General features: G+C 41.8%; 1 protein-coding gene across 2 annotated transcripts in view; it reads right to left on the minus strand.

Annotated features, from left to right (window-relative positions):
• HELZ (helicase with zinc finger) overlaps positions 1-24,599 on the minus strand; it is a 217,260-nt gene that overhangs the window by 127,651 nt on the left and 65,010 nt on the right. For both annotated transcript variants that reach the window (XM_056851923.1, XM_056851917.1), the window contains exons 8-10: positions 17,146-17,344; positions 14,819-14,926; positions 12,187-12,484 (exon numbers count right to left, since the gene is read on the minus strand). In XM_056851923.1, coding sequence (XP_056707901.1) covers positions 12,187-12,484; positions 14,819-14,926; positions 17,146-17,344 — 605 coding nt within the window. The remainder of the gene's footprint in view (positions 1-12,186; positions 12,485-14,818; positions 14,927-17,145; positions 17,345-24,599) is intronic.

Here is a 24,599-nt window from a genome sequence, read left to right on the forward strand (position 1 = left end):
ATACAGACATTTCGTCTTCTATATCCCGTGCTCTTTTACGGGCACCCATTTCAGAAGAGCACAGAGTGATTTAGACTTTTAGAACTTCAGAACTTTAAAACTTGAATGTCTCCAGCAGCAGAATAAGCTCAATTTCTCCACACCTGACAATCAAACAGAGGAGACCAGCAGCCTAAAGCTCCATGCCGTCAACACCAAAGTAATTCCAACTCCAAGACCAAAAAACAGGGAAGAGTCTTATTAACGGTCCAGGGTCCAGCTGCAAACACTCGGCGTCCACGACCTTTATGGTACTCCTCCCAGCCAGAGCCTTCACTCTGATAAGACAGTCAAAACACGGGCTCCTACCGCAAGCCGAAGATCCCGGACTTAGCTGGTGAGTTTCAAGTTGACTTTGAGATAGTCCCAAATAGGCTCCGGCAGCTCGTTATGAGGTAAAATAGAGTAAAAAGGAAAAAAATGTGGGAGGACTTCTTAACAGTACTGCTTCATGTCGGCCATCTTGGAGCTTATCCAGCCTGCCTATTTTAAAACCACAACACTGGCCAAGTTTATTTCCAAGTTCAACTCAGGGTGCTGGCTATTACCTTAAAAGCCTTTTACAACCTAGGACCCACATATCTAAACAACCTTTCCCTATGGCCCTGTGAACCAGCTGTGGCCTTTAGGCTGCCACCTGCTAGCTGCACCCCAGCTTAGGGTGCCCCAGCATCAACCACAGCCCTTGCTTTTTCCATTGTAGCTCCCACCCTATGTAACAGGTTTCCTGAAAAGGTGAGGGGGGACCACCATCTCTAGAGGTACCTAGGGGGTACTATAATGCCTTTTTTTTTGCCAAGGCTTTTAAATCTGGCATAAGCTGCAGGTATTTGTGTAGGGAGAGAATGTTGTTTGGGAGCTATTGTATATTTTAAATTTGAGTTTGTAGGTTGCCTTAAACCATGGGGAAAGGAGGGGAATAAGTATTTTAATAAATAAATAATGCTTGCCTATAAAGTACCAAAGAAGATTCTATTTCTAAGAAATATCAATCGTTTCAGGCCTAGAATTGTTATTTATTTTGAAACAAACACAATGCTTTAGATGTAATTGCCAGAAATTGTCATTTTGGATAAGCCTCTTGGGTGCACCAATTGCATAATCCTATTTCTTGTGCGGCATTCATTATTACGCTTGTCCTTGATATATTTTTGAGTTCTCAGTACCAAGAAATTTTGGCAGCTAAAAGGAAAGAGAATATGGGATGTTTCTGAAGATAGATTCAACCTTGGGAATAAATTGCTGTATTTTTGGATATATATTTTTTGTTCTTAAACAACACAAATGAAAGCAATGTCTCTGCAAGTTCGCCACAAAATTGTACTGATGTGACTATTTTGATTAGCTATCAGTCTACATAAAGTTCAAACAACACTTCCTGAAAATACCATAGCCATGGCCCTGAAATTATTATCCCAACTCACACTGAATTGTATTTTGTTTTGCAACACTACAACTCGTGCAGTCTTCATGCTCTGGGCTATAAATGTTCAGATCATCTGGAAACAGCAGATCACAAACTACAGCATTTGCTTTAAATCTTTGCTCTATCAGTGCTGGAAATTGAACTATGTTGTACATAAAAAAGAATAGGATGAGCAAAAAAGCACCTGCAGCTCTATCCAACCCAGATTTTTAAAACAGAGACGTTTCAGCCTGTTGCATAATTACCGTATATACCCGTGTATAAGCCAACCCGCGTATAAGCCGAGGTGCCTAATTTCTCCCCAAAAATGGGGGGAAATTAGGCACCCGCGTATAAGCCGAGGGTCGGCTTCTAACTCCTCCCCCCCCCCCCGCAGGCTTACCTGACTGGCTCCTGGGGGCGAAAAGTGGTGCGGGCCCGGTGGGGCGGCTTTCCTGCAGCCGCAGGAGGCCGCCCCCAGGCCGCTCCGGGCGGCGGAAAGCGGCACGGGCCCGGCAGCCTCCCAGGCAGGCCCTGCTGGCTGCTCCCCGGCCGCGGGAAGGGGAGCGAGCTGGCAACGGGGGTGGGTGGCGGGAGCGGCCGCGAGGCCTGCCTGCTCCCAGGCAGGCCCCGCTGGCCGCTCCCAGGCCACGGGAAGAGGCTCGGGCTGGCGGGGGGGGTGGGGGGCGGCCGCGAGGCCTGTTTGCTCCCAGGCAGGCCCCGCTGGCCGCTCCCAGGCTGCGGGAAGGGGCGCGGGCCGGCGGTGGGGGGGGCGGCGGCGAGGCCTGCCTGCTCCCAGGCAGGCCCCGCTGGCTGCTCCCAGGCTGCGGGAAGGCGAGCGGGCCAGCGGCGAAGGATGACGGCAGTGGTAAGTTTTCCCTCCTCCCCCCTCCCCTACCCTACCGTATTGACCCACGTATAAGCCGAGTTGGCTTTTTTCAGCCCTTTTTTTGGGCTGAAAAACTCGGCTTATACGCAAGTATATACGGTAGTGCTGCTCATTACAAACCTTTCTGCAGATTATGAATATTCTGAAATTCCACAAACCTGTTTTTTTTTTCAATCTCTCATAAATAATAGAATAAAGATCAGAAAAAATGTTTACTAGGGTAACCGGCAATAGTCTATGTTTAAAATCTAAAACAAAACAAAAAAATTACCTATCTTGCACTTAGATTTTTATTTTCCTTCATCCTTCCGTGTGAGTCAAAACTGTGCACTTCTTTTATATACTCTGCATAATAAGCCAGTTCAAAATGTTTGAAAACATCTGAAATTAGCAAACCAGTTCTGAGAATTGTAACAGACTGACAGTGAAATTCCAGTAGTTACTGATTTCGGTGTGCCAGACTGGAGTAACTGTGCATAGGATTACATCAGGAATGGATGAACCCTTTACTGGGAAGTTCCTGGTGGGCTGCTGACCTGGAGGGTCACAGGCATCCAGGAGCAAACTGAGCCAAGGGTCCGAGGTGCAGACAGTGCACCAAGGGCTGCTCAGCTTGAAACCAGGACACAGTAACACCCACTGCCATAATTGCCTTGGATAAGCGAACACCCATTACCATCATTGCCTGCGTCCAAGTCAATCACTTTGCTCAGATTATTCCAGGGCTGTTTTAATGGATTGTACTGTAAGTCTGCAAAATAAGACCTGATGCTCACTTTTTCTACTTCCTCTACTATGAAAATTCACTAAACCACTCAAATTCTCATTTACTGCCAAGCAAACTACATTTGGGGTTGAAGTATTCCTTCTGCCTAAATTCAGCAAAGCAGTAAAGAAGTGATGGTCTCATTTCTCTGTCACATGCAGAGAATTTTTAAAAGCCTAAGCATGTGTATTTTTTCAGTATTTACCCCCAAGTAAACTGAATTGGAATATCTAAGCTATCTAGGAGCTTTTACATTGTAGCTACACCAGCAAAAGAGCATTATCCCACGTTTCTGAGGCAGCATAATTCCTTGACTTGCAACTGGGCACTAGTGCAACAGTCCTAGTACTTTACCCTGTTAGGTGGCCTTTTGCCATCTGTAATTCACTGCTTATATTAGATGTATTTTTCTGCTTGTTGGGGTTTCTTATTTAGTTCCTTATTTATATCACAGACATCCCTATGTTTACTTTTTGTTCTTTGCCATATAGGAAGCACCTCTTTTTATCTCTCTTCATACATTAATCCTCATCTTTTCCCTTCCAAATTCACTGACCTCTTTCTTAAAAACAGGGAAGAATTCAAAGTCTTGCATTTCTTTGCAGCCAAAGCATACACATGCCAGTATTGTATCAAGAACATGACAACCATGGCAACCTGTAGCTCAACTTTAATTTGACACACATACTGACAATGACTTCACTGGTTTTGCATTTTGTAACATTATTTTATTTATTTATTTAGTGATTGGCTGAGACATGTGCCTTCTGTTTTGCCCATTATCTCAGCTCTACCAGCAAAAAGTACATTTTTGCCAATAATTTCTTGAAAAATAAAACTTCCTTGGCTACCTGGATATGGATTTCTGGGTATTCCTAAGAATTTCAGCCTTTTCCTTCTAGCTAAGCAACTTGGTTCAAGATGAATAGATGCTACTAAATTTGAAGGGGTTTTTCGAATTATATAGCAGGGTTCCACTTATCTGTAACTGTTGTTCATCCAGTTGTCTTCTGTACAAGCAAACATTGGGACTGCATATGCCAAGTCAGCCACTCAGAAGATTTTTCTATCTCCTAGATATCCACAGGGGGTGCCCCTCACATTCTCCGAGAGGAAGAGCCCCCTTCCCTCAGTTCTCCTGAGACACTACAAGCCCTCCTATAAAATTTGTGTAAAAGAAGACAGCTCACAGAGGGATAGGAGGGAGGGAATGTGAGCCTGCACAGAAGACAACTCAATGAACAGTTATTCTAATGAAAAGGAATGATGTGCCGTGCAATCTGTCATAGCCAATAAATGTCATGGTGTTGTGTGATATGAGAGCTAGGTTCTGATGGAGGTGCAAACTGGGCAAATTGAGCAGTACTTGGAACCATACCTGTGTGGCTAAAAAGGTGTCACTAGAATACGATGTGTGCCTTCTGCACATATCTTGCAAACCACTCTGTCTATTAGAGGGAGCACAGGAAATGCATTTTAAAGAAGGGTTCCTGTTCATGAAACTGAACATGTCTACAATTGATAATGGGCTGCTCCCTGCCCTGGAACAAAAAAAAAAATGCCTTGGTGTTCTCGTGTGTTACAAACAAGTCCACCCCTGGATAACCCAATCTGATAAACACGGGGGGGGGGGGTATTTGTCCCCAGTAGACCATTTGTGGTTTGAATGTCCAACTCTGCTCAGCACACATCTGCCTTGGTATTGTTCAAACCAACAACGAGAACAGCCTGCAGTGTCACACTAGGTAGAATAGCCCACTCGCAAATTGACACAGCCTCTGCACAAAGGTCCACAGATGGTGTACCACCTTCTTTGTTTACACAGAACACTGCAGTTTTACTGTCCACCTGAACCTGGACCACCTTCCCCAAGACCATAGCTGAACATGAAATAAGGGCATGGCGGACAGCTGGGAGTTCCACAACACTGATGTGTAAATGTCCTTCCCTAGGTAACCGGGCAGCCTGAACGGTAAGATCATTACAATGGGCTCCCCATCCTTCCAATGAAGCATCAGTAGTTACAGTTATGAGGGCAAACTGGTCCAAAGGGGATGCCTCTAAAAAGGTTGTCTTCTGGGGTGATGTCAAGACTCGAATAGAATTGCCCCCATTGCAGAGAGACCTTTTTCAATATACCACAACAGCGGCCAGAGTTATTCTGGCAAGAAGGTGGAAACAAACATCCCTGCCAGAAATAGATGAGTGATGGAATATGCTACCATGGCTAAAATGACATATATGATGAATGTAATAGATGACGAGACCTTTGATCAGTTTAATGATAAATGGAATGTTTTATAGGTATATAGAGGCTTGAGGTTGATGGAAATATATTAAGAATGTAATGTCGAATATACTTATAGGTTGCTTTATAGTGTAGAATGTAAAATCAAATATTTTGCCATAGATTCAAGACCATGTTAGAATGTTAGAATGTAGTCTGTTGAACTAACTGACAAACTAGCTATCGTGCTTATGTCAAAAAAAATTCTTTTCTTATTCTGATCTGCAGACAGATTTACCTATGGTTTACCCCTTTCCTTATCCCCTTTTTCCTTCTGTATCCCTTAAATAAAATTAAATACATTTTTTAAAAAAAGTTGTCTTCTATAGACTACCACAGCAACAACAATTTTTTTAAAAAATACCTAGAAAATTTTTCATTTTGAGGGTGCATGGCCAGGTTAAGGATTCGCATAAACCAACTCTGGAGTGGGCACATTCTCAATCTTCCAAAAGTAACAATGGTAGTAGTAGAAGCCATAAGTTCCATCAGTTCTTGTATATGTACTGCAGACTGAAAATGAGTCCTGCCAAAAAGCCCAGCAGTTAAATATGTGACGCTCAGTCAGACGGTAGAATAACACAGCCCACTGTGGAGTCTAGTATGGCTCCTATAAATTGCACCTGCTGTGACAGAATGAGCTTCTACTTCTTCCACTTTACTTCCAGCCCCAAATGATGACAGGTATTTAGGAACTGTTCCATGTGGTCAATGAGTGCCTTGTATTGTGACAGCAACAACCGGTCATCTAGATTGGGGTAGATTGAGCATCCCAGGGCTGAAGAAGCCAAAGGGCAAAGCGGTATACTGAAAAGGAACGTACTTGTACTTAAAGCATAAATATCTGCAGTGACTAGGGTGAATGGCCGCATGAAAATAAGCATAAGTATATGCTAGTATTCCATGTTCTTGCAGGCCACCTGGCAACTGTTAGCAAAAACCCCTTAATGCCATCAGCGCTTAAGACTCATTCAGGGAACCTGGAATCCTTCCTCTCCATATCTAGGTATCTATGTAAACCCTTCAAACTGCAAGACAGGTAGTAGCCAAACCCTTTGAGTTATCCCCTTATCTTCCCTTATCTATAAATACTTAGTTAATATAAAATCTATAAATCTATAAATACTTAGTTAATAGTGCTTAATCAAAACTACCTAGGCATTCTTCCTATCCATTTCTACCTCCTGTCCTTTCTTAACCAAACTAATAAACTAATCAAGCCTTAGTCCACTGGTAATGTTTGGTCACTGGTGAAGTCATAGTGACCCAGGATACATTTTGGGTATAAATATCTCCCCTCTCACAATGGCAAGGTGTGTGTTGAACCCTTTGAGTTATCCCCCCACTTGCTTGTGGGCCCCCTTTTCCTTCTTGCAGCGAACATTTTGGACCTCACACCTCTGATAGGTAAATACAGTTTCCCCTGGGAAACTCATATCCTTATGTTCACCCTCTCCTACCTTTTATTTCCTAGTTCTTGAGTGCATCGGGTTTTCTGTGTTTTGCTGTGTGTGTGTTTAAAGCTGCTTTTACAATAAAAAACAATTTTTTAAAACAAATCTCCCTTGAATGGGAGATCTTCTATTCTGCTCCTGGTCTCATCAGATAGTGTGGTAGAGGGAAGCCATGTGTGTCTCCTCATGGCAACTGACAATGTTATGGCATGCATGGGCTGTAGAATCAGCAACATGCCTGCCAGCATTTATCTGTTGTTTTGAGACAATAATCATCTCAGTCTGAATTAGTTTGGCCAATTATTTCTTTTCCGAAAGGAAACTGCAAGATACATGGACTTCCTTTCCCATAGAGAAAGTTGGTAACTGCCCATAATTGTCTGGTAGTTGACAATTCTGAGGTTTAGTGCTGAAGACGAATAAACCTTTCAGCCCACTGTATCAATCTTCCTACCCTCCTTATCTGTGGGTGCAGAGTGTGAGCCCTGTCTATGCTTGATCTGCATTTCCTCAGCCACAAGAGATGATTGAGCCAGATGGGTAAAAAGGAAGAGGTAGTCCTCTTATTTTACTCTATACATGTTCTTCACTTTCCTTAAAGTGGTTAGTATTAAAGCAGGCTTTCCCGAGGCCACAGAGTGCGATCAGGATTGAAGCCCCACCAAAAGCAGAAATCTTTGGTACTTGGGTCTCAGAGTGTTCTGCCAGGGCAGATATTTATGCAGCCAGGCGTTCAGTACCAGATAAGGCTCTTTCCCAAAGAGGTGATTTCAACCTGAACACCTAATCACTACAGTCCTTGGTGCAAAATTGCTGACAATCTTTACAGGCCCCACTATAATTGCCCTCACTAAGGCAAATCAAACATAACAAGCATTACGACTGTTTACTTTATTGTTTGGCCCACATATGAGGAACTTTTCTAGGAGTTGCCATTAGGGCTGTTGGGGGAAAAATCGGTAAAATTCGGCAAACTTTGGCCCGTTTTTATTCAGGAAATGCCGAAGTCCGAACTCCCCCGATTCGGATCCATGGAATTTGGCACTAAGTTCAGAGTTTGTGAATAAAATCGGCCATTTAAAGCCATTAAAAACACATTTATGGCTTTCCGAGGCTCCAGGGGGTGGACATTTTTGGAGGTAGAGGTCCCAAACTGTCAGTGTAGCTTGAGGGGACCCTTCTTGCAAGAATCCCCAGGTTTTGTAAAGACTGGGTCAGGGGGTCCCGAGATAGGGGCCAGGAAGGGGTCCCCCCCAAAATCGCCAATTGGAATAAAGCCATTAAAAACACATTCGCGGCTTTCCACTCACAAAGAGATCAAGCCCCCCCAAGACAGGTAACCCCCCCAAATCACACTCCACAGAGGCAATCAAGCCCCCCCCCAGCAGAACAGCCCCCCCCCGAACCAGAAGACGCAAATTCCAAATGAAGGAGAAGAACGGGCCAGACAGAGAGAGACTCACTGACATGGGATGTACTAAAACGAATGACAGACTAGCCCATTATAAACAACAGGAGCGGCTGCACAGCCCATTGGAAACAATAGGAGCCAGCCAGAGAGAGACTCTGTTAACCCACAGTTAACTCCACACGAAGTTGGCAACCGGTGAAAACAGCAGAAAGCACAGTCCCACACAGAGGCAATCGAGCCCACTCCCCAGCAGAACAGGTAAACCCACCCCCCTTTGGCTTCCCCCCCACACACACACACAGAATCTTCCCCCCTACATATACACACACAGGAAAAAAGTTATAGAGAGAAGCCCCAAAATGGGTCTTACTGTGGATGTCTTATTCTCTTCTATCAGGAGCAGGGACTGGGAGTCAGGACTCAGGAGTAATCCAATACAATTCTAGCAGACTCACACACACAGACTCTCTCTGGCCATTTATGCACGGGAGGTTTTGCCTTGGATTTGCCGCTCTCTAGATGCACATTAAGGCTCGCCTGCTCCCAATCATTCCAATGGGTGGACCGCATAACTCGGGGGCCCCTAACCCAACCTTCACAACCTCTACCTCCAAAAATGCCCCCCTGGAGCCGTGGAAAGCCGCAAATGTGTTTTTAATGGCTTTATTCCAATTGGGGGGGGCGCATAACTCGGGAGGCCCTGACCCAATCTTTACAGAACTTGGGGGGTTTTGCAAGAAGGGTCCCTCCAAGCTACCCTGAAGGTTTGGGACCTCTACCTCCAAAAATGCCCCCCCGGAGCTGTGGAAAGTCACAAATGGGCACACTCACCCCCCCCCCACCCACGGGGATATCTCTCTCACACAAACAGACACACTCTCTCTCTCTCTCTCTCTCTCTCTCTCTTTCTCCCTGGGCCGCACAGCAGCTGGGCTCACGCACTCATCCACGACTGATTGGCCAGAAGAAGACCCAGCTTGGCCACCAATTGGCCACAGGAAAATGCTGCTTCGGGGCGCCGAACTTGTATGAATTTATCCGGCGTCCGCTTGAACTCACCGAGTTCGGTTCGTCGTTTTCCCGCCTTTTTTGTCTTCAGTTATATCCGAAGTAGAAACTGCCGAATCAGGGAAAATTCAGCAGTTTTTCTTATCGGATGGAACCGAATCGACAGCCCTAGTTGCCATGCAAAAGAACTCTGCCAAGCTCAGGCAATACAGGCTTTTAAAAAATATACTGCAAAAAATCTTCTTTTTCTGTCACACATTTAGGCATGATTGATTTAAACTGCATTTGCAGCTGATGAAACTATATGTGTTTCATTCTATTGTACACTAGATTTGAATGGAGTCATATATATGTATATAATTTCTTACATTCTTTCTGTTCTGAGAACAGCTTGGGAAAAGATGGTATCACAAATTCTCCCTCCTAACATTATCAGCCTGTTGTTCTGGTAATTCAGGGATAATATAATCCCACCAAATATAACCACACCTCTTTGGCCATTCAGTAGATTATAAATGCAACTCTAGGACCACTCATACACTGACAAAGACCTCTGCATCAGCCAGATAGACGACAGAGATGTTCCTGGCACTGTACCATATTACTACTTGTCAGACAAGATCATGCCAATTGATATGGCAATTTTGCATCTGTCATCCATGCTTTGCTAATTTCCTATGTAGACCACTGCATTCTACATAGGGATGACCTTGAGGATGGAATGAAAACTGTTTCTGTCAAATATGGCACAGGATACAGAAAACATATTCAGTGCTGGTTTGGACTTTCAAAGCCCTAAGCACCGAAGAACTTGAATATCTTAGGTAGAACATTGATCACACTGGTGTTCTTCCTTATTAAAAACTCCTTAGTTGCTGGAAAATGTGATTAAGATCAGTAGAAATTAGTTACAAGTTAAGGGTATTTTTAACAAGTGCAGGATAGTCTGAACTTTAGCAAATGAAGCTTTTTAAGGACATAAAAACATAAGAAAAGCCATGCTGGATCAGACCAAGGCCCATCAAGTGCCGCAGTCTGTTCACACAGTGGCCAACCAGGTGCCTCTAGGAAGCCCACAAACAAGACAACTGCAGCAGCATTATCCTGCCTGTGTTCCACAGCACATTTTTCTATCATTTGATCTTTATGGTAAGAAAAACTTCACCTTCTAGATTTCTTGCTACAAACACAGAATCTTACTGCCTGTGCTTTCACAGCACAGGAAAAATGGAAGGTTTTGTGTATTAAGTGCATCATCCATAAGACAGAAATGAATTTCTTCACAAAGAAATCTGGTCAGTCTTTCAAAGGACTGATTAAATCCCATACTACCTTTATCAAATCTCATGTTGTTAACTGTCATTACAGCTTGAACCCACCAGCAATTTCTGCAGACAAAAAAGATTTCCATCCATGGAATACGACTTGCTCAGCTTCTCCATTCCCATTGCATCCCAAAAAGGCCCCCCAAAATGCCGCTGAAGGGAACTAGGGACCCCAACGAACTATGTTAGTGAGGTCAGAAATGTGCAGTGGGGAAACAGAATCAGCAAAAATCACAGCCCCACCCCCACGCACAAATACTGCTCTGGATCCAAGTCCATGATTATTCTAATGTTAACTAATTTTGGATAGTCTAATTTTTGCCACTGTAATTTGTAAAATATGAATTCTTAAGATACTCTGCTATTGTAACGACTCACACAGAAATAAAATTGAACAGAGGCCCGACCAGAAAAATTCATCAAGTCTGTGCAAGACTGAGGGCACAGTGCCAGGTAAAATCATACCCTAGCGACTAGGCACCCAATACAGCTGTGAAAAGTACCTTCTGCTATGCAGGCCCACTGAAGTCAATGGGGCTTACTTCCGGAAAAAAATGAATAAGACTGAGATTCAAGTATCTTCGTTCACTCTGTACTCAGACATATACACTAGGGCTTAGTTCAGGCATTATACAAAACCATGGTTTATTTAAAGGAATATGGTTAATCTGACTGAATATGGGCTACTCAACTAATCATATTAGTTAAGTACCCTCAACCCAGGATCTGAAGCATCTGATGCTGGTTTATTGACCATCGTTATTGACCACCGTTAATCTTAACAATGGTTTCATATGATGTAAGGACAGAGACCTTCCGGTTTAATCGTGCCATGTTCCTAAACAACATCTTGCTGTTCTGAATGGTTTAGGGAGGTTGCATTCTCCCTAAAGAACAGGTTTGTAGCTTTGGGGTGCTCTTGGACTCAGGACTCCTGTTGTATAAAGAGATGGCAATGGTGGCCAGGGTTGCCTTTCACCAGTGTTGGCTGGTGAGCCAACTGCAGCTCTTCCTTGGCAACATGCCATGGTACCCTCAGATTAGATTGCACCAATGCACTCTACATATGGCTGCCCTTGAAGACTGTCCAGAAGCTATAACTGGTACAGAATGCTGCAGCTAGAATGTTGACTGGAGTGGGTTGTAGGGACCATATCACTCCAGTCTTGTTCCATCTACACTAACTCCATCTACACTAACTTCCGGGCTCAATTCAAGGTTCTGGCATTGACCTTCAAAGCCCTATATGACTTTGGACCAGCATACATGAAGGACCACCTTCTCTCATATGAACCTGCCCGTCCACTCCAGTCATTTTGGAGGCCCTGCTTTGTGTGCTTCCACCAGCTGAGTGTAGATGGGTGGCAACTTGAGAAAGGGCTCTCTTGGTTGTGGCACCAGAACTTTGGAACACCGTCCCCTGGTAGATTCGTCTATCTCCCTCTATCATTGTCTTCTGCCAGTGGGTGAAGGCTTGTTTTGTTTTGTCTGACACACACCCAATAAGTGTTATTGGCTGTCCCCTCTGGTTGATAACAAGTAATTATGTAACATAGACTTATGCAGGAAATGAGTCTGATAACAAAAACATATGAACAATACCTTCTGTTGAAGCAGCATCAATCATCACTCGTTGCATCAAAACTGGTTCAGTCCCAAAATCAAATACCACAGTTTGCCGAAATGTTCCAAAGATTTCTGTACTAAAGGCCATAGTGATTTTGTACACAGAATGATCTATTCCATTCTGTGTCATCTTTCCTCCGATCCATTCCTGACAGTTGTCTGGGACATCTTGTGATACCTGGCTGGCGCTATCTCCAGCAGATATTGTCATGATACTGAAATGAGGACGATGGGCATCATAGAGCAGTGCCACACGATACAACATTCTTGCAGGCTATAGAGAAACAAAGCTATGTGAATAATAGGATACTTTTTATTTTTGTAAATTCAAAATATTACTTGAACTTTACATTGCAAATGCAAGAATCCAGACGCCCTATCATAGAATACGATCACTCTGACCCCACAAAACTACAGTGCTTATGTGACAGACAAGGGGTTAATCTGCAGCAAAAGCTCAGACATCAAAAGTGGGCGGAGCCAAAAAGCTGACGCTCTGAGGGGGAGAAAGCATTCAGAGTTTGGTAACCAGCCTAAGAGGAGGCTGTGAGAGATTCAGAGCTTGGTAACCAGCCTAACAGGAGGCTGTGAAAGATTCACAGTGCATTAATGAGATCTAAGGGTGAAAGCCCTTAGGAAGTCAGGAAGGCGCTGCGCCGGCATCTGGGCCCCTCGCACCAGCGTCCAGACCGCTAACGCTGGCTTTAGTAGCCCGAATGCCGGCAGGAAGGCCCGGACGCCAGTTGTGGGATGCTGCCGCGGCAGTGCCAGCCTGGGACACTGACAGAGCCTTCTGCCGGCATCTGAATACTATCAAAGCCCGCGTCAGCGTCCCGGGAGGTATTCCCGGGGCATTACGGCGTCCCGGGAGGCATTCCCAGGGCATTACAGCGCCGGGCTGGGGGCGGGGCCACCTTTAGGTGGCCTCCAAAGCCCTTTCAGCCCAGGAACGCCCCTTTTTATTTTTGGCGAAATCCGTGCAGCCCTATGAGGGCTGCATGGATTTTTGGCGCCGGGAGGAGGTTTCGGCAGGGCCAAAACCTCCTTTAGAGGCAGCGCAGCAGCGTTGCCTCCTAAGCCCGGCGCAGGCATTCCTCTCAGGAATGCACTGTCAGAGTCTGGTAATGATTCTGAGCTTCTTAGCGAGACTGAGAAGCTGTCTAAGCTTGTGAACCTGTGTGACAGGCAGAAGTGAACAACTCTGTGAATCTAAGGGTTCTGTACAGCGTAAGCTAATTGAACACACAACCTGCAGTGACAGGATGGAGAATTGGGTGAAGGGCCCTTTCTCAGGTCACAAAGGGGAATTAGTCTCTGGGACAGAGGTGTTCCGGTTGCAGGGTGGTGTGGAGGATTACTGCCACTGGTGGGGGACAGTCAGTGAGAACTGGAAGAGGGAATTTGGTAATTCCCCATACTTCTGTATGTTCTCTGGGAATAAGAGATTCAAAGTCTCTTCACTCCTGTTAGCTAGGCTGGGAACAGAGTCTGTGTAACTGAATCTGTGAGAGTTCTGAGGAACAGAACTAAGCTTGAAAACTAAGAACTGAAGGAACTTAACTTGAGAAAACATCTAAGCTAAAGACAACTTGAGTAACATCTAAACTAAGCTATCTCTCTGAAAGAATTCTTGTGTACATATACATGATTTTGTGTTTTCCCTCCAATTCTGCCTTTTCCTCAAAAATCCATCTTGTGAATACTGTTAAATAAATTTCCCTGTTTTGTTTGTTGTCTTTAAGAAGGCCTCTTGTGTCAAATTTCTCTCTGAGATAAAATCTGATGTGGGACTGGAGGAGGAGAAAAATAATCTCCTCACAATACACTCAGGCTAATGCTTTCCCTCAGCATACACAGGCAGGTTGAGAGAGTGGGTACTAAAAGAGGGTAAAAGGGTGTGTGTCATAACTTGTATTTTAAAATGCAAGGGTTTCCAGCAGTCTTCTTTGCTCAGAGAAAAATGAAACTGTACAAGGATTTACTACTAAAGGTGAGAGGAGGTTTGGCTTCTAGTGGCTGGAGAGGTTGCAGCACCACTTCTGCATTTAATGATTACACATAGCACTTATATAGCAATTTAAAACGCTCAAAATTGTCCCGTTATTGTAGTAATCTTTACAACCATCCTGTAATGTGGAACAGTATTATTACCCCCATATTAGCGATAACTGGACAATGGTTCAGATACTCACTAATGCAGGGCACATACATTTATTAATTGGATCTGAACTTGAAATGTCCTAGTTCAAACTCTTAGGAAGTACGGTACTCTATGCCAGGTTGCAACCCTGTTCCCTACTCTTCTACAGAAACTAAGCATTCCATAAATCCTAGTTTTCCTTTTCTAGTCCTGTCCTGCAAAAAAAACCCAACTACTGATAAATAAATTCAAAATCCCAGACAAAAGATGGGATTTTGCAAGCAGCATATACTTTTCATAGTTCACATCAGTCAACAAATGTGGATGGTTTGGCTCACTGAATTTTCAGATTTTAGTACGGAGTACTCAAATTACAAAAAGAGAAGAATCTGAAAATGTTAAAGCGAAAATCTGTGATTACATAGTTCTAGCAAGTGCTTACAAAGTAAAAAGCATCAGGTTCCTTACCTTACACGTGAGAGCAAATGTCCATGTTTGTTGTGATTTTTTGGTGGTGACAGTGACTGACAGTTCAGGGTTATGTTCTACTCTTACTCCATCAAGGCATTCACTAAGCTAGAAAAAATAGTTAATATTAGATATTGCATAGAATATGGATGACTGGGTTGAAAGTATATATTTAAATTGTCTATATTAAAAATCAGTTAGCAACCGCAAAAATATTGGCTAATCTCTATTTTAATTAAATCAACTACATGTTTCACTAGAGAACCAATTTAATCATAACTTGTATTGCTCTGCTTATATTTACTCACACTCAAACACACAGATCAGAGAGTTCTCAACAGCATGGATTTGAAACAATATTGCCAACATCATCTTATATTAGCAAAGTTGGACATACACTGAGTTCACCAGCAGACAGCCCACCTCTAACTGGAGGGAGGGGCCCATCCACACCCATCGGGAATGGGAGATCATGCTAGAGGCCCCTATGATGTCTCCCATTGAGGCATATAGAGGAAGTAGAGAGCAACTCTTGCCCAAGGGGGGGAGAGCAAAACTCTGCCAGTTCCTTTCCCACAGCACTTCCCCAACTGGGAAATGGAAGACTGCTATATAGCCCCTGTGATACACTGCACTTCTGGGCACTACTCTCATCAATGAACCTGGAGGCAACTGCCGAACATGTATTAGTACCTCTCAAGCTTCTTTAAATCCTTTCAGGACTACAGGAGCTTAAAAGAGTAAGAGAGCTGCACTTTGCTTCCTCCTTAGCCACCCCTTCTACAAGAAATGAGAGATCACCTCAGAGGCCTCTACAACACCACAGGGGTCTCTGGGTGAGACCTTTACTGTCTGGTTAAAATAACAAATATAATTGCCCTACTATCTTGTCTGTGGTGAAGGCAGCTTCTTACATCCATGGCTATCTGCACTACAGCAAATACAAAAAGATATAATTTAACTTGCTTTATCAAGGAAACAGAGGTTTTCCTACCATACACCTAGACAAACTCAGTAAGCAGTGCTATGAGCACCAAAAAACTAAAAGTTTGCTCAAAAGTAAAGTGGTGGTATATACAATTTGAAACATATGACTGGTTCCTTAAACCATGTGTCCCCAACCTTTGGAAGCCTGCGGGCTCATTTGGAATTCTGCATCCACTGGATGGTGATGCAACAAAAAAGCTGCCACAAAATGGCTGCAGCTGGAGCCAGCTACAAAATGATTGCCACCGTTTAACTTCAGTAACAGAGACACTGTCCTTCAGTGTTACTCCTCTGAAGATGCCTGCCACAGCTGCTGGCGAAACGTCAGGAAAGAAAATACCAAGACCACGGTCACACAGCCCAGATAACCTACAAGAACCGATGAACAGTGTAGATCCTTGGGGCTGCAGTGGCAGCTGCTGCCAAAGCAACATTTAAAAAAATCTGCACAATCAAACCTCCAACGGTCAATCAGAAACCTTGCTGGGCAAAAGCCCTATCTGCCCCCACCCACTTCCTAAAAACACTTGGTGGGTGTCAGAAAATGTGTCGGGAGCACCATAGCGCCTATAAGCACCTCAATGGGGATTCTGCCTTAAACTGTTGCTTAAGTATAATCTCAACAGAAAACAATTACTACAATTTTAAAAGATCTGCTACGATAAAAGGTCATTATGAGAAATCCCAGTATTTCTAAAGAAATCAGCATAATTTATCAGGAACACATGTTCCAGGGTCCTATTGATTAGTCATTTCCATCAACAATTTCCATTTTGTTTGGTTTAAACTTACTCATCGATAGCTAGACTGAAAACTCCTGTGTGTCATTGGTAAGTTGAGCTGGCCACATCTTATTTACCACGTGCTCATTTGAATCTATTGGGGTTCACTATATTCCTTGTAAGTATTACTTAGTACTCATGAACAGAAGATGGGAGACTGGATGAATGACAAGTACAAAAACCTGAAAATGCTGACCAAGATGATCTCAGCAGGAACAATAACTTTTACTTTCCATCAAGTATTCATTCTCTGAATACACTCCTGTCCCATTATAAAAGCAGGGCTATCTTTTTAGAACTCAAGTTATTTGGCACACTACTGAGCAGAGACTCGATGCCAGGGTGAAATCTCCGTCTCTTCAGTAAAATTTTAAGGTTCCCAACAGCGTAAACAAAGATCAGCATTGTTTAGCATTGTTATTGCCAAAAGAAACATAGTGTTACATTTTCAGTGGTACTTTAAGAGTTCAATCATTCAACAAGGTGTAGCAGATAACACCAAAAGGCAGGCTCTTCTGTTTGCTCCTTCCAAATCTAAAATTCTATACTTTTTCTTACCACTTTCTCGGGAAATAATGAATTCATCCATTTTTCAATCAAGGATTCCATGTAACTTCCCAAACACTGTTTGTTTTCCTTTTGCTGTTTTAATCTTATCAAGCGGCAAGCATATCGTTTCTGCCATTCTGTTAGCTCTTCTTGGGAATGCGCTGAGGTACACTGTGCACCATACCGGCAGATCCCTTGCTCTAAAAATCTACACAAAATAGGAAAGACAAATTATCCCTTACAGTTTCCAATTAAGAATGCCTCCAAAATGCAACGTTTCCTTTGAAGAATTTGAGTCTCAACTTTGAATGTGCTAACTAAGAATTCAGAAAGCTGCAACTAGTTCTACATATCCAAGACAGATTTGGCCTGTGATTTCAAAAACAGAAAGCACCCATGCCAACCGGCTTTTCACACTGACAGACTTCAAAAGCAAGCTCTATTATGGCATGAAGCTCTTACTCTTCAAAGTAAATCTTTGGATCCTGGACATGATAATGTTTATTCCAAAAAATGCTCTGGACATTTAGGGAGAGCTCTTCAAGAGGCAGGTAATATATGTGGGGGGGCGGGTTTCAACAAAAGATTGTATTGCATTTGTTCTCTTTCTTGATATGCTAAATCACTTCACTTGATGTGTGGATCATTTTACATGTAACATACACAGTAGTATAAAGGACCCTTTAAAATAGTACCAGCATGTGCTATTTCCAGCTAAGTTTTCTGGAGTGACAGTGACACCATGTGGTCCCCTCTGTTTATTTCAGGATCGTATTGTGTGTACTATACTACAGAATACCTTCCAAAACAATCTAATAATTTCCTTGTAATTTTCTTGCATAATGACACTAATTTGTACACAGATAGGAATCCTATTTACAATGGTTTATTGCCAGGGCCACAGTGATTCCAGAGCAGCACCATTGATATAGTATTATATTACACTATATAAATGAGTTGGGGTCACATCCTATGCCTCTGGCTATACTGCTATCTTACACTACATTCAGACATTAGGCCTGTGACTAATTAAAGGTATTTTACTACTTGCCTTGCTTTTAAACAATTTATCAATATGCTAATTAAAAGAAACAGATCTATACAGTAATATATTTTGGATGTATTAAATGAAAATACCTTATATAAAATATTTGTTGCTTAGAAAATAATCTTATGCAACATTTTAAGCATCAAGGACATTGCATGAGCATCTTTTTACAGGTGGATTGCTCTAAACTCAATTGGCAATCAACATTTATAGTTCATCAGTTGTGATGAATGATCTGTCAAAGTATGGAGCCCTACCAAATGGATTTGCCTAATGAAATTCATCCAGGGTAGTTACCAACAGCAGTTAAAACTCAGTCTAAGGCCAAGCAAGTATTTGTGTGGGAAAAGCTTTGGAATATGACTGTTAAGATGTGAATCAATAAACTTAGCAGTTATCACATGTGAAGTATCAAATAGAAAGGGAGGTGGGTCTTAGCTGAAGACTTTCAAATTACAGGGAGAGGCTCTCCCGACTGTCCCATCAATCAAAGAAGCTCGTTTGTTGGGTAACTGAGAGAGGGCCCTTTCAGTGTTAGCCCCACGACTGTGGAACGTCTCCAAGGAGATGTGTCTGGCTCCTTCACTTTTGATATGTAGGAGGCAGCTGAAGACTGTTTTATTTTGGACTGCATTTGATTAAAGCAGTCCTAAATTGTGCTTTTAATTTTGGTTTTATGTTTTTATTTGTTTATTTTATAAGTATTATATCCCACATGTAATCTATTTTATGCATTTTATTAACATTGTAAGCCAACGTAAGCTCCATAAAGAAGAAAGGTAGTTAATAAATATTTTAAACAAATAAATTATAGTACATACTTTTCAATAAACTGGAGAGAAGTGGGAGTAATTGTTTTGAAATCTAGTGACTACATAGTTATACTTTTAGATGCAAACTCTAGCTTTTACCGGAGTATCTCCCTAGGTAAATGCATTATTAAAAACAACTTATAAAGGCTATAATCCATCTAACTAGAAAGACTGTCACAGGAGAATATGTGCATAGCCACTGACAAGCAAGCTTCTGTGGACACAGAGAAGGAATCAGTAGCACTGGGCTTCAGCTGGAAGATGGTGTCATGAAAAGTTTCCACAAATATTCCAGAAAGGTTTTCCTGATCCTGTTGGCTTTAAGAAGTAGCGTGGCATGCAAAAATTAAACAAGCCTTTCCAGGTCACTTTCATTTCCACACCAGAAGAAGGAGTACCAAAGGCCCCTGGCAGCTCACAGAAGGCTCAAGCAAGCAGGTCACATCCCCACCCAACAGTAAAAAAAAACTCTGTAAGGTCACTAGCTATGAAGCCCTCAAATGCAAGCAACTATGAAAACTACCTAAGAGATCAAAAGTTCTGATAAACACTGCTGTGCCTAACTTTCCCTTCCCAGTAATAGATACTGAAGGAAATTATGAGAGGCTGACTTTTTAACTAAAGTTAATCACAGATTCAACTCTGAACATGCAAATAAACCCCACAGTGCTTGATGCCAACTTAAGGACTAACATATTCCACTGATTTCTAAGTGCACAATTAAGTTTTTTCTTTTATAATCAATGGGACATGGATGTGCTTAACTTTGGCTGCAACATTTTCTTTTAAAAAATTATATCATAAATTATATATAAACATTTTTCTTGTAACAGAAAAAACAAGAATAAAGGAGGGAAGTTTTTTACCATTAAATATTTGTATCTAAGTAATTAATTAATACCATAATCTCTCAATAACTTTAATATTCTTACCACCTTGAAAATAATTTAATCATTGCTAACAACTCTTTTAATTTCCCTGCCTATAGTTGCATATTTGGAAAAGCAGGTTGCTTCCAAAATCTTGCAGAAACCAAACATGCTGCAATGATTACATTTAAGAGAATTACCTGAAAATTTTCTTGCCACTATTGACTTTTAATGGAAGGTCTAGCTTGAGTTCAAGTTTTACCATTTTTATTATTTTAGCCCAAAACTCCTCTGCACATGGACCCCACCATCAGCATTAAGGTTTTGCAATACTAGCACTGACCTGTACCTGATTTGTAGATCTTGGCTAATTTAAGAGGGATGAGATGCCATTAATGTATCATTTTCATCATACACTCTTTAAATGGCAAGCACACTGAGAAAGTAGAGGCATGTGAAAAGATGCATTCCAAGACTTTGTTTGAGATTGCACAGCCTAGAGCCTTGTTCCATCTGTCTAGATTTTAAATTTATATTAGATAGACAGTTCTGGGGAAGCAAGTCAGAAATGCTCATATTTACCAAAGGAGCATCTGTCTTTTCTATATATTGTGGAAGGCTTTCACGGTCAGAGTTCATTGGTTCTCGTAGGTTATCCGGGCTGTGTAACCGTGGTCTTGGTATTTTCTTTCCTGACGTTTCGCCAGCAGCTGTGGCCGGCATCTTCAGAGGAGTAACACTGAAGGACAGTGTCTCTCAGTGTCAAGTGTGTAGGAAGAGTAATATATAGTCAGAAAGGGGTTGGGTTTGAGCTGAATCATTGTCCTGCAAAAAGTAACAAAGGTAATGCGATAACCATACTTACAGGACAATGGTTAGCACATTACCTTTGTTACTTTTTGCAGGACAATGATTCAGCTCAAACCCAATCCCTTTCTGACTATATATTACTTTTCCTACACACCTGACACTGAGAGACACTGTCCTTCAGTGTTACTCCTCTGAAGATGCCGGCCACAGCTGCTGGCGAAACGTCAGGAAAGAAAATACCAAGACCACGGTTACACAGCCCGGATAACCTACGAGAACCAATGTCTTTTCTATATTCAGCGTATAACCAGCTACTTTAGACTAGAGCCTATGTTTTCCAGATCTATTCCATACATTACCCCATTAGATAAAAATAATACAATTATCACCCACAGCTTTATTTTATAATGATATGAACCAAATGTAAAGCCTGTTATCTTGTCAGATTCTCTCATTTTAATTGCTACAAGTTCCAGAGAAGTATTAAACTGAAATGCAGAGAACAGACATCCCAGCTTTATGCCTCTATTGATAGCAATTTCAGATTATAATATGTTATGAATCTTAAATTGAATAACATAATCTTGGTCCAGTTGATAAATTGAGATCAAAAACCAAAGGCCAATATTGTTGTTAGAATTTTATAATCATAATTTAAAAGAGAAACTGTATATGATGAAATATTCATTGGAACTTTCCCTGTCTTAGAAGAATAGTTGGTTTTTATATGCCGACATTCTCTACCTTTTTAAGGAGAATCAAACTGGCTTACAATCTGCTTCCCTTCCTCTCCCCACAACAGACACCTTGTGAGCAGTGTGGATTTGATTTAAATCAAATCAATTTAAATCACGATTTAAATCACTAGTCAGTAAGACTTGATTTAAATCATGTTTTTTTTCACACAAAGAATCATTCTTGCCGGTAAAATCTTAATATTTACAACCAGATGAAGGTTTCATTTTTGGAATAATAAATTTTCAGAACAGTTTTTACAATTATATAAAAAATTACTGATTTGGTTATACTGTTAGAAATGCATAGACAGATAATTATGAAATTATTGTGAGGTGAACTATCTCCAGTTTAATACGTTAACTGTTCATATTCGGACAATTTTTCTGGTGTACTTTATTGGAAGGAGAAAAATAATCATTACCTTAATAATAACAATTTAAATAGTTTTATTTAACTACAACAATAACATAGCATATGTATTCTTATAAACATCCATGTTTGTTAACTGATGTGGTTAAACTAAATATTTTAAAAGAAATTTTAGACTGAGTTTTAGCCAGGTCCACACATGAAAAACTGAAAACTTCTGTAGCTCACTCTTCTTCATCTTCATTTTCTTGTTTGTTCATAATCTGGAGAAGAAAAACAAGCTTTCCTGCTTTATCAGGTCCCAAACAATTTCGTAATTTAGAATGAATGAATCCAAAAGAAGAGAATATTCTTTCTATGCCAGAAGAAGCTACAGCTGTTAAAAGGGAAATCATTACTTCAACAGTCTCGAAATCCAAGTGCTTAATAAGTGACTTCCACCAGTTCACTGGTGTGTCTTTCTTTAAAATATCATCGGCAAACATGTATTTCTTGAATGGTTCCCCCATAGTTCTGAAGTTCATTATAGTTGGCACTACAGATGGATGACAGCTAACTCCTCTTCTTCAGCACTTAAGGTTTGACCCTGGTAACGAATATCGACAATATTTGCGAGAAAATGAGCTGGAGACAGTGCTTGTCCCATTCGTCTTTTTAATGCTTGTAATTTAATTCTATCATTGTTCAGTTCTGTTTTGAAGTATCACTCAGTTTCTTTCAGATTTCAACAGCATCAGCAATAAAACAGCTATTTTTCTGTATTTTGTTTAAAGCTTCAGAAATGAGTTTCAGGGTGCTCAGCATATGTTCCATTTCTCTTAAGCCCAATGTTGAGTATTTTGGCTGTGACAGTGCCATCTATTTTCTCTCGATTTTGTTCACTAACTGTCATCAGAATAGGCCAGTTCTTGATATACTGCTCAAAACAGTCCACTACAGAGTTCCATCTAACATCTTTAGGGGAGAGTTAGCTTGGTTCCACCCATTCTTTTCAGAGCTGCTGCTGCAAAATGATTGTTATGGAAGAATTTAGCAATTTCAATTACATTGGTCTTTATTTCTAGAACACTGAAGTCTTTGGCTAGGAGGTGCAGTAAATGAGGACTGCAACCATATGTTATTAGCTTTGTATTGTCTTCATGCTCTTCTAAATTTCTTCTCATCTTGGATACCTTTGCAGCATTGTCTGTGACCAAACTGCATACTAGACATTTGAATTTTTGTTTACATTTTATTATAACTTTTGCTACTAAGTATTCTGCTGTGTGTGCATTTCCTGACGAATCAATTGTTTCTACAAGGAAGACATTCCCTTCTTCTGTTGTTATACAAGCACATACAACAGGATCATTGTGGACATTACTCCACCCATCAAGACTTAGGTTAACAATTTTACCCTCTGGACCTGTTGCACATTGCTCCATTTCTCTGTCAGACACTTTATCCAGCAGTTTCCCTGCAACATCTGCTATGCTGGGTGGACTGTATCCTGGTCTCAGTGACTGAACCATATTATGAAGTGTGGGTTTTCAATCAATCAGAAAGAAGAGTTTGTTGCATAAAGGAAATGGGCAATTTTTTCATCAATTAACACGTTTTCCAATCTGCTGGTTTTTATCACAAACTTATCTATGGGGGTTCCTGGATGGTTGGATTTTCTCTTTCTTTTCGGTAATATATTATGGATATGTGATGTATATGATGTGAGTGAAACACTATCCTGGTCAGATAACTCTGAAACTGTAGAACAGGTGGATGGTGATCTCAAAGGTGGATAGTTTCCAGAATCCTTTCGGTTGATGATGGATTCCCCTAAACAAAAAAGTCAATGCTGTTATTTTGTTATTTATAGCATTTCTGCTTATTTAGTATTACTCATTGTATTCACTACCACTCAGGACTGCCCCCAAAAGGAATATTTGCTTGTTTCAGCTCTTTATTCCTTCCTTACAACCATATAAAAATGATGGTAACATGCAGAAATAACAACAAATATACATATGCTCAAGCATGACAATTCCTCAAGGCATAGGGTTGCCAACCTCCAGGTACTAGATGGAGTTCTATTACAACTGATCTCTAGCCGATAGAGATCAGTTCACCTGGAGAAAATGGCTGCTTGGCAATTGGATTCTATGGCATTGAAGTCCCTCCCCTCCCCAAACACTGCCCTCCTCAGGCTCCACGCCAAAAACCTTTCGTCAGTGGCGAAGAGGAACCTGGCAACCCTATCAAGGCAGTCTTTACGAAATATGATGAAATCAACATGTTTACCAACCTGAAGGTCCTGCTTGTTCAAATCTGTTCCTTTTGTCATCTTCATCACAGCACTTCTCATGGTGTTGTTTCATTTGGGCCACCAGGCCTTGCATTTCTTTGTTGCAGAGTTTACATTTTGCACGCATGCCTGCCTTACCCACAGGAAGAGGAACGTCATTAAAATATTCCCAAACAGGGTCTCTTTTACGGCCTGCTGCCATTATAGGTTTTCTCCTCCAGGGAGAGAATATTGTGATAAACCTCAGGCTATACACACAAATGCAATGTAATTTCAAAGGGGCAATATCTCCCAGCAGCCCTGGCTCTGGAGAGCCTGGCCTTCCTTTTTCCAGAGGGGAGGAGGGAGGAGGAGAGATACAGTTAGTGGGCCTAGGCTAGAGCAGGCTGGCAGGAATAACAGGCCGAGGAGGAGAAACAGGCTGGTGGAAAGCTGGAAAAGGGGAACCAAGGACTAGAGCAGAGAACTTCAGGGATTCCTGCTGCGGGACTGAAGTTCCAGGTAGAGACTTTGTTGTTTGGACAGTGTCAGGCAGGCCC

Source organism: Euleptes europaea, chromosome 1 (assembly GCF_029931775.1).
Source record: "Euleptes europaea isolate rEulEur1 chromosome 1, rEulEur1.hap1, whole genome shotgun sequence".
Taxonomy (NCBI): Eukaryota; Metazoa; Chordata; class Lepidosauria; order Squamata; family Sphaerodactylidae; genus Euleptes; species Euleptes europaea.